This window comes from Tupaia chinensis, unplaced genomic scaffold, assembly GCF_000334495.1.
Source record: "Tupaia chinensis unplaced genomic scaffold, TupChi_1.0 Scaffold000066_1, whole genome shotgun sequence".
In the NCBI taxonomy this organism is placed as follows: Eukaryota; Metazoa; Chordata; class Mammalia; order Scandentia; family Tupaiidae; genus Tupaia; species Tupaia belangeri.
The window spans coordinates 88,061-100,376 of record NW_006159525.1 but is presented as its reverse complement, the minus strand read 5'-3'; the positions used below and the strand labels follow the sequence as shown (position 1 = coordinate 100,376).

Here is a 12,316-nt window from a genome sequence, read left to right as displayed (position 1 = left end):
TTATTTATTTATTGGAGAGGTTTTCGCTATAGGGCGCATGCACTCGCCAGACAGACAGAGAGAGACAGAGAGACAGAAAGCGAGAAATCACCCCCAGGGGGATGGCCACGCTGCAGTCCCTTCTCCTCCATTCTCCTCTCAGGATCTTGGGCACGCACACACATGCGCCCAGCGTGAGTTTAAGCGACCGGATCCGGGACGCGAACTGCAGTCGACTCCATGGAGTCCAGTGATATAGCCATTACGCCAAGTGCTGGTCCTAGACACACTTTCTTGCTTTGAGTCCCCCCTCACCCCCCGGGTTGGCATCCCTGTGGGAGTCGCTTTCCTGAGAGGAAAGTCTGCTGTCAGCTGCGGAGAGCAGCACTGAGGCCCGTCTGAGCCCTGAGAGCTGCAGAGTGCGTCTGCACTGCGCGTCTGCACTGCGCATCTGCACTGCGCGTCTTGCTGCGCTATTGACAGGCAGTCACCCGCTCCCTGGGCAGGGAAGGCGGGCCACTGTCGTCGGGGGAGCACCTTACCAGCTCACCCACATCTGCTGGTGCACCCTGAGGGACCTGCACACACTCCTGAGCCCTCGTGTTGCTCTTGTGTAAATTTAACAGCCTGTGCCCTAGGTCTTCCCTGCATCCGCTTTCACTCAGTTGATTCCGAACATGCTGAACACAAAGGCCGGACTTCGCCTGGCTGACGCTGACACCGCCCAAGTTCGCCGCAGTATGCTCTGATAGCCACAGGAGAGCAGACCACTCAAACTTGGGTCCAGAGGAGGCGACAGGTGATAAGTCACCAAGAAAGAGCCCAGGGCTAGCTTGCTGACACTGTGCTAACACTGCTCTTGTGACGTGGATTCACATGTAAGACTGTGGGTTCAGTTCCCTGGTGGACCTGTACATGCTAGGTACACGCCCCGCAACCTGGCTGGTGGAAAAAGTGGGGGGTCGCAGAGCGAGACCCTGTGGAAGGTGCCTCTCTCTCTCCTTTGCCCCACCTCTTTGCCTCCATTCTTATGAAAACAATAAACTAAAGACAAAAAAAGGGAACTTTTGGTTACGGAAGGAATTGAATAGGGTGGACTGATGGTGTGCACTGGGCCCAGCTCGAGTGCAGCCATGCTGTTCAGGAGGTGCCAGCCCGGACAGTCCGGGCAGAGCAGAGCAGGAATCAGAGGAAGGAGGCGGCACAAAAACCCCGAGGTCGGCACCCCAAGACCTCAAAGGAGACGCATGTGGCCAGGAGTGGGAGAGTGGTAGGAACGGTGCGGGTGAGTAGGGGAGCGTGAAGTCACCATGCCAGTTATGGTCCAAACTCAGACACTTTTGCAACGAAAAGTAGGTAACTCCTAGGGTTACCAGCATATGGTGTAATGGTTACGTCACTGGACTCCTACATAGGTAACCACGGTTTGAGTCCTGGACCCAGCAGCTCAAAGTTCACACTGGGCACGTGTGCATGCATGCCCAAAATCCTGAGAGGAGAATGGAGGAGAAGGGAATGCTGTGTGGCCATCCCCCCGGGGGGTGATTTCTCGCTTTTGGTCTTTCTTTCTCTCTCTGTCTCTCCAGCGAGCACACACACTCTATAGCAAAAATCGCTCTAAATAAATAAATAAATAAATAATCACCCTGGGACAGTGAGCATTGACCAGGATGCTTCCTGGGAACCAGGCGTATGACCCTCATGGGGCGCGTGGCCCATGGAGGGGCTTAGTGGACAGAGAACTGGCGCCCCTCCAGCCCAGGGGAAGGCAGCACGCACTGGCAAGTGCGTGTCTACGCGGTCCGGGCCGCTGCCCTGGTCAAGTCCTCCCTCGGATGGGCGGGTAGCCAACTCACAGCCAGCGTGCCACTGAGGCTTGTTTTCTTCGTCCCTGTCCCTGCCGCCCCCTAGGGACACTGCCGCGGAGATGCAAGATGGAGCTGCTGGCGGTGAAGCTAAGGACCCGGCCCAGCAAGCAGGAGCTGGAGGACCGGAACGTTTTCCCCCAGAGGACCGATGAAGAGAGGCAGGAGATCCGGCAGCAGATTGAGATGAAGCTCTCCAAGTAAGTGGCGGCCTTGCTGGCCTGCCTCCCGCCCCTGCCACTGTCCACACGGGGGCAGTGGTCCTCCACCGTGGGGCAGCCCTGCTCCTGGGGGAAGGCTTAGCAGCATCCCTGGTCTCTGCACGGCGCCCCCAACCTTGACCATCAAAACTGTCCCTGGGCCCGCTGAGTCCTGGCTGAGGACTGAGCAGGTCTGTAGGGGCCGTACCTCCATCCGGGGGCTCTTCTGCAAGACTGTGGCTGTGGTACTGCCAGTCTTTCATGTTGTTCAAGAAAGCCACGTACAGATGTGCATCAGCTTAGGCCGGGGTGGCACGCCACAACCCATCGAAGTCCAGACGATCGGGTGGGCCAGGTGCATTTAACGCCCCGACCCGGGAGCATGGCGGCCTCGCCTGGCCTGCCTGGATGTGCCCAGACCTCTCGCATTGCCTGCGGCCGGTAGAGGGATCGGACACAGAGCCTGCTTCGCGCTGCTGCCCCTATTTCGCGTGGTCACCGACTGCCGTGCTCTGTGGAGACCCGCTCACTTGCTCTCGTGAGTCCCCGGCCAGGAGCAGGGACTCACTGTGCCATGCAGCCTCGTGGACGGTCCCTCCGCATGTCACCAGCCCAGGAAGGACATTCGCAGTCCGGAATGCAGTTTCTGTGGAGCGCGCATTGCTTTGGCACCATTGGGAGCCTGGAAGGGTGTAGACTGAGGCACCTAGGTCGGGGCAGGCTGTGTGTCTGTGTTTACACGCGTGTTCATGGATGCACCGAGCCCACCCGTCTGCTGTCTGGTGCTGAGTGAGCACATCCAGGTGGCCTGTGGGGTTGCCCTGCTGGGCAGGGGGTCCACGGTGCTGGGGGCGGGGCACGAGACATGCTGCGTCCTAGTGGCTGGGGCCTGTTGTTGGAACACAGCAAGCACCTGAGAGAATGTTCCAGAAGCAAGGCTGCCACCGACTGGGGGCAGAGCTGAGTCATGGTGGCTTTCAGTGTTGGGTGCTCTCTGGGTTCTTCTCGAGGGCCCGAGCCACTGTGTCCAGGCAGCCGGAGCGCAGGCCCCATCCCAGTCCCCAGAGGAAGACTCGGGAAGACTGGTCTGGCAGCAGGCGGGCCTCTGCCTTCCCTGGCGTCAGGTGGCAGGCCGGGCAGAGCCCCATGCACTGTCGGAGGGGACACATGACCGGCCTCCTGTGCAGGCTCTGGCGGCCCCTCGTCTTCCTTGCTGTCCACGGAGCTGGGACAGGAGAGTAGTGCCCAGACACCCGAGTCCACCTCTTCTGTATTATTGTTTTCTTAAGAGGCTTTTGCCTCAGGGTGTGTGTGTGCTTACCAGAGAGAGCAGAGACAGTGAGGGGGAAGTGAAAAACTACCTTCACCCAGCGTGAGTGCCAAGCCACCAGGTCCGGGACTTGAACCGCAGTCAGTCATGTGGGAGTCCAGCAATGTAACCACTCCGCCATCTGCTGGCCCTGCTCTTCTTTCTTAAACCCCAGAGTCTGGCCCTTCCAGCAGAGAGAGGCCAGGCCCACCTCGTGCTGACCCCGCATCTGGACACCTGCTCTGTGCTGGGTCCATCGAAGATGCTGGGCGAACCCTGTGGGAAGGAAGGGGAGGGAGCTGCAGGGGTAGGCTCATTCCTAGGGAGCCAGAGGACGCCCCAGAGAGGGTGACAAGCACAGGTGAGGGTGGGATGGGCAGGCCAGGGGCTGGGGGAGGAGAGCAGGCCAGGGACACCTGCCCTGAGGGAAAGGGAGAGGCCAGCACCGGACGCATCCTGGAGACACCAGTGCGAGGTATGGATGCGCACACCTGCTCAGAGACACGAGGGAGACGACCGTGAGGGCAGACGTGCAGCCGGACTGCTCAGGGCCAGACCTGGGACGGGAGCCGCTGCAGCTCTCCAGAGGGCCAGGGCACATGGGCTGTGGCCCAGCTCACCTCGGGACCAACCTCGGGCATCTCATGGGCACCTTGACTTCTGGGGAATGCAGCTGTGGTCACAGCTGTGCTGAGTTGCCTGAGATGCTGGGTGGGGGTGTCACAGCTCTGCTGGGGGTGTCACCACTGCACTGAGGTGTCACAGCTGTGCTGGGGTGTCACAGCTGTGCCGAGGGTGTCACAGCTGTGCCAGGGGTGTCACAGCTGTGCCAGGGGTGTCAGCGCCGTGCCAGGGGTGTCAGCGCCATGCTGGGGTACAACAGCTATGCTGCCGTGTCGCCTCTGTGTTAGGGGTGCTGGGATGGCCCCATTCACGGCTGCGTGGGGCGTGCCACGCTTAGCACCAGTCTGGCCTCGGCTCGACCTGCAGGGGTTCTTGGCCTGTGGGGTCCAGTCAGGTCATGCACCCAGATGTGGACCCTTTGGGGCTCTAAGTACAGCAGGAAGAATGTCAGCCCGTGGGCTCAGGAGGATATGGGAGACCTCGGGGCCTGTGAGGATCTGGGGCCCGTTGTCCTGATACTGGTGGACTCCTGCAGCTACCGCCCCAGTTGGGTCCTGCCATGGACGCCGTGAGCCTGTCCTAGCCCTGCATGGTCACTGGCTGCCATGCCCAGTTCCTGGCTGAGTGGCCGGGACCCCTGGGTGGCCTCCCTGGACTCCGGTCCCCACGTGTGAAGTGAAGGACGGCGAAGCAGTGCTTCCAGCTGCGGCCGCTGTCGGGGCGGAGCGATGGGAGCTGAGGGGCCCCTCGATGACAGCGTGCGTTGCCTTAAAGCAGCCCGGTCTCACCTGATGGTGGACGCCTGAATTCCAGGCTGATGCCAGAGCCATGTCTGCTGCCTTAAAGAAGGGGGGAGAGCGACTTCTGCCTGTCTGTGAAGGTGTCCTGAGGCCCAGAGGAGGGGCCGCCAAGGGGGTGTGTTGGCAGTGGAAGCGCCTGCCTACCCTGGAGCCCCGGCGGGTGGCTTCGCCCTCCTCTGCCTCTCCCACGGGGCAAACCTCTTGTGAAGTGAAGGACGGCGAAGCAGTGCTTCCAGCTGCGGCCGCTGTCGGGGCGGAGCGATGGGAGCTGAGGGGCCCCTCGATGACAGCGTGCGTTGCCTTAAAGCAGCCCGGTCTCACCTGATGGTGGACGCCTGAATTCCAGGCTGATGCCAGAGCCATGTCTGCTGCCTTAAAGAAGGGGGGAGAGCGACTTCTGCCTGTCTGTGAAGGTGTCCTGAGGCCCAGAGGAGGGGCCGCCAAGGGGGTGTGTTGGCAGTGGAAGCGCCTGCCTACCCTGGAGCCCCGGCGGGTGACTTCGCCCTCCTCTGCCTCTCCCACGTGGCAAACTTCTCCTCTCCTTCCGTCAGCGAATGCGCCGTCCACCTGCCGTACGCTCAGCAGCTGTGCGCTAGTGCCTGCGGTGTGTCAGACACCGTGCGACACCTGAGTGTTGTGCAGGCACGGCTGGATCCAGGCACCCACACGACGTGGATAGGCGTCGGTCTCTGTTTCTCGACTCTGCTTTGCCCTGCTGGCTTTCTCTCTGGCCACCTCACCGCACAGCCAGGGTGCGGCAGCCACAAGGCTGCAGCAGAGAAAGGCCTCCTTGCTCCGGCCTGGGACGTATTCCAGAATAAGCCTCACTGGATTGGCGAGGTGCCCGTTCCTGAACTGTTCACCTTGATCGGGGGCCGGATGGGTTTACTGGCCAAACTTACGTTAGGTGGCCATTCCTAACCAGCCACAGTTGCCCGGGGATGGAACGAGCTGATTGGTCAAGCTCGAGTCACATGCTGTCCCTCAACCAGACACCATGGCCAAAGCAGAGGACTTTGCTCACTGGCCAGGCTCAGGTCGCTGGGTCCCTCCCTGAACTGTGGCCAGTGGCCTGCCCTCCAGATCAGCTGGCTGTGAGCCCGGGTCCCCCTCCGTGTACCATGACCAAGGGGTGTGGGAGTGAACGTGGATGAGCAGTACCATGGCCACCCTTGGGGAGGGGACAGCCCTGCAGACAGACGGCAGCGAGGCAGAGTGGGAGGCCAGCACCTGGCCGTGTGGGAAAGCCCAGCCGCCGACGCCATGGGGGCAGCGTGCCGGCCCCCACTGGAGTCCGGGTACTATGACTGGGCGGGCACGGGTCATCCTGCTGCAGATCCAGCCCCCAACCATGGGTGACGGCATCCAGCTGCCAGGCGTGTGTGTGAGGGCCGGCACCGTGACTGCTCCCAGCTTGGGCCGTGTCCTTCAGGTGCGGAGATCACCAGGTGGCACTGACTCTCGGAGGAGAAAGCCACTCCCTCGTGTCCTTTCGGCCTCTCTGTTGCCCCGGCGAGGAAGTCCGGCTGGAAGCTGGCCTGACCTGCACGCTCTCCCGAGGCCAAGCTGTCTGCTCGGCGGCGTCTGCAGAGCGTGCTGGCAGACGACCCCAGTGCCTTGTCGCACCTCACTTGGAGCACTCACCAGGGTGCGAGCCAGGCAGCGGAGACAGGGTCCCCGAAACCCAGCTGGCAGGAAACCTCCCCAGGGAGATCCTCTGTCTCGCTCCCGGCCTGCCCGCCTGGCCCTCCCAGTGGTCACACCATGCTGAATCCAGGGGCTTCGTCACCCCCGCCCTCTCCACCCTTTTCTGTCCACATGGCTCTTTTGTATGGCTGCGTGTGCATGAGGGCTTGAGAGAAATCGGAGCGTGAGGTCCAAGCTCCTTTGCCCCAGCCCTGTCCCTGTGAGGTGCCCAAGAGGTGACGGGTCGTGGTTGGCTCATTCGCACTGAGGACACCTCTTCTCGGCCAGCAGTCCTGAGACCTGGGGCGTCCGGGTCTTCTCTCTTTCCCCTGTTGTTTCTCTTGCCTAGCTCCCACGCTGATGGGGCACCCAGCTCCCATGCTGACGGGGACACCCAGCTCCCACGCTGACGGGTCACCCAGCTCCTACGCTGACGGGGCACCCAGCTCCCACGCTGATGGGGACACCCAGCTCCCACGCTGATGGGTCACCCAGCTCCTACGCTGACGGGGCACCCAGCTCCCACGCTGACAGGGACACCCAGCTCCCATGCTGACGGGGCACCCACACTGATAGGGCACCCAGCTCCCACGCTGATGGAGCACCCGTGCTTCCTCCCAGGGAGGGAAGAGTTCCTCCAGAGCCTCCTAGAGGGTCCCCCGTCACCAGGCACGCCCTCCTTCCTTTCTGCAGGGCACCCAGATCACTCTCGAAGTCGCTGCCCAGTTACGTTCAGGCTGGCACTGCTCGGCCTCGGCCATGGCCAGACCCGGCGGGGGGAGCCCAGCAGGCCGCTTCCCGACCCCAACCCCAACCCCGGGGCGTCGGGCACTTTCAGTGCTCGTCCGCGTGTGGTGTCTTCCGCTCACACACTTCACCCGCGTTTCGGGGCTGCTCCTCCCATCCCTTCCCGGCGACGTGACTGGCACAGCCCTCCCTGGGCCTCCTGCTTGTCCTACATGCTTCTCTTTCATGGATGGAAGTTGAGATTTGTAGGTGCCAGGTTGCCAGTCGTTTGCTTCAGGAGTCACCAAACCTCTCCTGAGAAGGGTCAGAGGGCACTCTCCGGCGTTGTGGGTCGTGCTGTCGCCGTGGCACCTGCTCCAGACGGCGCCGTCGTAGTGTGCCGGCAGCTGCAGGCGTGGTGCAGATGGACAGGCTCGGCCGGGTGCCGCTGAAACTGCTCTCACACGTAGGCAGCGGCCACAGGGCAGAGTCGCCGGCTGACCCTGCTGCTCACCCTGGTCCTGACCCTGGCCCGAACAGGCTCATCTCGCCCAAACCATGTTTGAAAACTCCCTTCCTCAGCCTGTCGTTGGCAGCTGCCGGCCGTTAGTGGTTTTCTGTCTGACAGCCGAACCAGGTTCCGTCCGGCTAGATAGAAGCGAGTTGATTCGGACATCGAGAAGTGAGTAGCAATTGTAACACGTGGGTCAACAGCACTTCACCATTGCTAGTGCTTGCATTGCAGAGCCTGTGGGTGGGGACCCCTCCTGTCCTGGGGTATGGGGAGCTGGGGTAAGGGGGGGCTGCAGGAGCACCTCCCAGGGCCCTCCCTAAGAGGCCCTGAAGCACAGCCCCCGGGACCAGACGTTCTGTGCCCCTCAGACTCCCACTGATCCTGGACCTCAAAGTGGGACGTTCGTCATCGTGTTTCCAAGCTCCCAAGCCACCCCAGAACTAGACACGGAGAATGGTGGCCGAGAAGCTCCCCCCAGGGTCGGCCATGGCCTTCCTGGCCGGCACAACCGACTCCCCCACAGAAATGGCTCCCTGGATCCCTTAGCTTTGTCTCGCCCCTCTCGGAGTCTTCTCCCACCTCTGGCTGAACAGCTCAGCCTCTGGGTTGCCATGGCGACGTGCGTCTGCTTCCGGAGAAAATCGGCGTTTCGTTCTGAGTCGCTGTGCTTGTCCCCAGTGCCTTCGTGTGCTGTCTCCTGGGTCCTCCCAGGGCGTGTCTGGGTAAAGTGGTCTCTGCTCCACTGTGCACCTGCTCTGGGACCCCCCGAGGGCAGAGAGGCCGGGGAGCGGGGCCTGTGGCAATCTGCCCTCTCCCCGAAAGGGCCCAGCTGCCTTGTAGCTGCTTGCAGCACCCAGGGTGGAAGCCCCGGCACCCACTCACGCTGCGGCAGTGGTGACGGCCATTTGCCTGAAGGGGACCGGCCCGCGCCCACCGCGGTCTGGCCCGAGAGGGCCAGGTGGTTACTTCTAACCACCCCAAGCATGTCCTCCCTGAAGCGTTGCAGCTTGGTTGCGGGGGTGGGAGACCGCGCTGTTCCAGGTGGCCACGGTCGGCACAGCCCAGGGAGCCCCCCTCCCTTCCTGGGCCCACACAGAGGGCCAGGGTGGGCCCAGTTCATCTGCTGCCCCTAGTCCTTCCTGCAGTCTTAACCCAGCTGGGAGCAGGGGCCGTGGTGTCCAGGCTGGCAGGCCCCCACGTGCTCTGTGTGCCTGCCGCTGCCCAGCGCCTCAAGCCCGTTACCGACTTGCAGAGCTCTCGGGGAGCTACCATTAGTGCCCCATTTCCCAGTGAGGAAAACTCGTTCAGCATCAGACTGCACGTCCAGACCCCTGGCGCTCAGTGAAATCACAGTCCTAGGCCTGCTCTGGGTCTCTGGAATAGGAGTATATTTTTACAGACCTCCCCCCTCCCAGATGTCTCTGCCAACTTACATACTGCATCTCCTCCCTCAAGCCCCTTGGAAGACTGTTCCTGGGATTTCAGCATCAACATAAGCTGGGCTTCTGCTTAGCAGCTGGCATGTCAGTATCTTAAGGAGAATGCAAAGTGTGTAATTAATTGTTGGCCTTTTTGCTTTGGCCACTAGGAAGCTCGGAGTCAGGAGTGCAGCTCCCTATGGCAATCGTATTGTATCATTTTGAGTGCTATCTGGGTTTGACTTTTGCCTGAATTTCTTTAAGTCTCCATTTTATGGAGTGTATTTCTTATACAAAGTTGCAAATCCATTTTAGACTTTTAGCTCTAAAAAAGTAAATAAAGGGACAGCAGATGGTGTCATGGTTACATCTCTGGACTCCCACATGGTCTACTGCAGTTCGAGTCCCAGGCCCAGTGGCTTAAAACTCACGCCGGGCACTTATTCTTGTGTGCCCAAGATCCTGAGAGGAGAATGGAGGAGAAGGGGTTGATGTGGCCATCCCCCTTGGGGGGTGATTTCTCGCTTTCTGTCTCTCTCTCTCTCTAGTGAGCGCATGCGCCCTATAGCAGAAGTATCTTTAAAACAAAAAAGTAAGTAAAAATACAGGCTTTTTAACAATGTTGTCTGTGTGCCGGGATTTTGCCGCCCAACGTGGCATCTGAAGGACGTTCCTTGTCGCTGCCCAGTGCTCAGACACTTGTTCTGCGGAGCGGCCGGGGATGCCGGCTGTCAGCCCCTGTCCCCTCCCACCGTGGAAGGCTTCCAGTTTGCCTCAAGGCCGTCGCTCTCAGGTGGCGCTGTTGTACAGTGAGCATTTCCCACGTGCCGGTTTTTACGGGTTATTCACGTTTCCAAAAATATTGAAGAAAGAAGAAGGGAAGACGCAGTGAGTGAGACAGGAGGGAAGACCAGCTACCAAAGCGCACAGTAGGTCGTCAGTGCGGTTCAGGAGGAGGGAGCGCAATCCCTGACAGACGTGTGTGAACGAGTCACCCATAACTGCACACACGCTACGTAATGACACGAACCTTTGTCCCTGATGTCACCCGTAACTGCATACACACTACGTAATGACACGAACCTTCGTCCCTGATAAATCCATGAATGTTTTAGTAATATGATTTTTAAAAACCATGGCATGAAAAAGAGACAGAGAAAGAGCGAGAGCGTCCTTGGCAGGGTCTCATGCCACAGCCGCCCCGCGGACAGGGTCCCGTGTGTCCCTGGTGGACAGGGTGGTTGGGGACCCAGACTTGTGATGGCTCTCACAGCTGCTGATATAACGAACGTGACACTTTAAAAATTTGCTATCGGTCAGGTGACAGAGGCAGAGGGCGAGCATGGAGCGAGGAGGAACGGTCATGCCACAAGGGCACAAACATACATGTGACCAGCAGGTTGTTCAAGCCACCGGGGCCAGAGTGCAAACCACACAACCGGCCGTGTGGAATCGGCCGCCTTCACCACCACGCCACAGCGGCCCGGTGTGACTGCTAAGTGCCCTTGGCAGTACTATCATTACCACCTGGAAGCAGTACTCGGGAATACGCAATGGTCCCACCCCTGGCGAGGGCTCTGCATCCCCACTGCCATGGCAGCCGTGTGCACGGTGACCCAGAGGGACGTGCCGGGGACAAGGCGTCGGTGGGAGGAGCCCGGGCAGCAGCCTGTGCACGTTAACTCCGCTTCCCGCTTCTGTCAGCTTCAGTTAAAGGACTTGGGGGGAACTGCAAAGAACACGTGACCTTGCACCTGGGTCCCCTGCCACAGCAGGGAGCAGGTCCCGCTCAGTCTGGGGCCGGCCTGGCTCTCTGCACCCAGCCTTCCCTGGTGCTTCGTGTTTGACAGGGTGCAGGGCTGGGCAGTGCACCCTCTCGCTGGGTCCCCAGAATGTGCGGGCTTGGCATCGTTCTCCCCATTTGAGAGGAGGCGGTGGAAGCTGACGGTAATGACGCGGCACTTGTCACCCCTCTGCTCGCTAGGGCAGGATCTGGCCCGCACGGGAGAGAGCAGGGACCCTAAGTCGGGCTGTGCTGGGCGGTGGGTGGCTGCTCGCCCCTTCTCCCCTGCGGCGTGGGGACCTCACAGTGCCTGCCCCTGTGGCAACATCCTTGTAGGGGCTCAGGATGTGTGGTCTGAGTTCTGCTCAGTCTTTGCGTGTGCCCTTTCTGGGCCTCGAGGCCTGGCCCCACGGAGGCCCCCTCCCATGTCGCTGTCAGCATGTGCAGGAGGAGCAGGGCACAGTGACAGCAAGTTCGGAGATGCTCTCCTGCAGATGTGCTTGCGATGAGGCAGCTCAGTTTCAGCCCTAGGGGACAGAGCACACTGAGCTGAGACAGCGTCCCACAGGAGCAGGCGTGCCAGAGGCGAGGTCCACGCCAGGCCAGCCAGCGTGAGCGCAGTCTCGCTGGGCCTCTTCCTGCTGGTTACAACAGCTCCCACTGTGGGAATGCCCACTGGTGGATTTCAGACGAGTGGGAAAGGAGAGTCGTGAGGGCCCATCCACCCCAGTTGTCGCATGGAACCAAGTGACTACAGACCATGCGGGCCTAGCCAGGGACTGGCTGCAGAAGTTGGGGCTGTGGGGGCTGGATCCAGCAGAGATAGAAAGAGTTGGGGTCTGGGCAGCAGAGGCCAGGTGATATTCGGAAGGCGTTTGGACAAATGAGAGGTATGAGCTCACCTGCAGGCTCGTGGCAAGGGCACCCTGGCCAGGTGGGGAGTGGCCCCAGGAGGATCCCGAAAGCTGCACAGCACAGCTTTAGCGAGGTCTCTGGTCCGTGATGGCCCAGGGCCCAGGGAGGGCTAGGGAGAGACCACTGGCAGGGGCCACGGGCCTGATACTAGGGGCTTCCATGCTGCCTGCTGTGGGCTTCGAGCCACACACAGTTGCCTCTGGTCATGCAAGGTTCAGGTCAAATGTCATCACCCCAGAAGGACCTTGCTTGACAGCCTCCCCGGTGACACACCTCCCGCCTCCCTTGTCACCTTGTCCTGTCGTGCTTTCATTGTGGACCTTGCGGCTGCCTGGAATGGTCTGTGCTCGCTCTACCTCTGCGGTTCTGTCTGTGCTGACATCCTGGGGCCCTCCCTGTCCGGTCACTGATAGTCCTTGCTGTTGAGTCTGCGCTTGATGAGCTGGTGCTCGGTGGAGAACGAAGAAGCCTGGCCTCTCTGGAGCAGCCGTGCGGGC

General features: G+C 60.8%; 1 protein-coding gene across 3 annotated transcripts in view; it reads left to right on the top strand.

Moving 5' to 3' along the window:
- Nucleotides 1–12,316, top strand: part of PHACTR3 (phosphatase and actin regulator 3) — a 178,791-nt gene that overhangs the window by 144,218 nt on the left and 22,257 nt on the right. For all 3 annotated transcript variants that reach the window (XM_006141851.3, XM_006141852.3, XM_006141850.3), the window contains exon 8: nucleotides 1,891–2,044. In XM_006141851.3, the coding sequence (XP_006141913.1) occupies nucleotides 1,891–2,044 (154 nt within the window). The remainder of the gene's footprint in view (nucleotides 1–1,890; nucleotides 2,045–12,316) is intronic.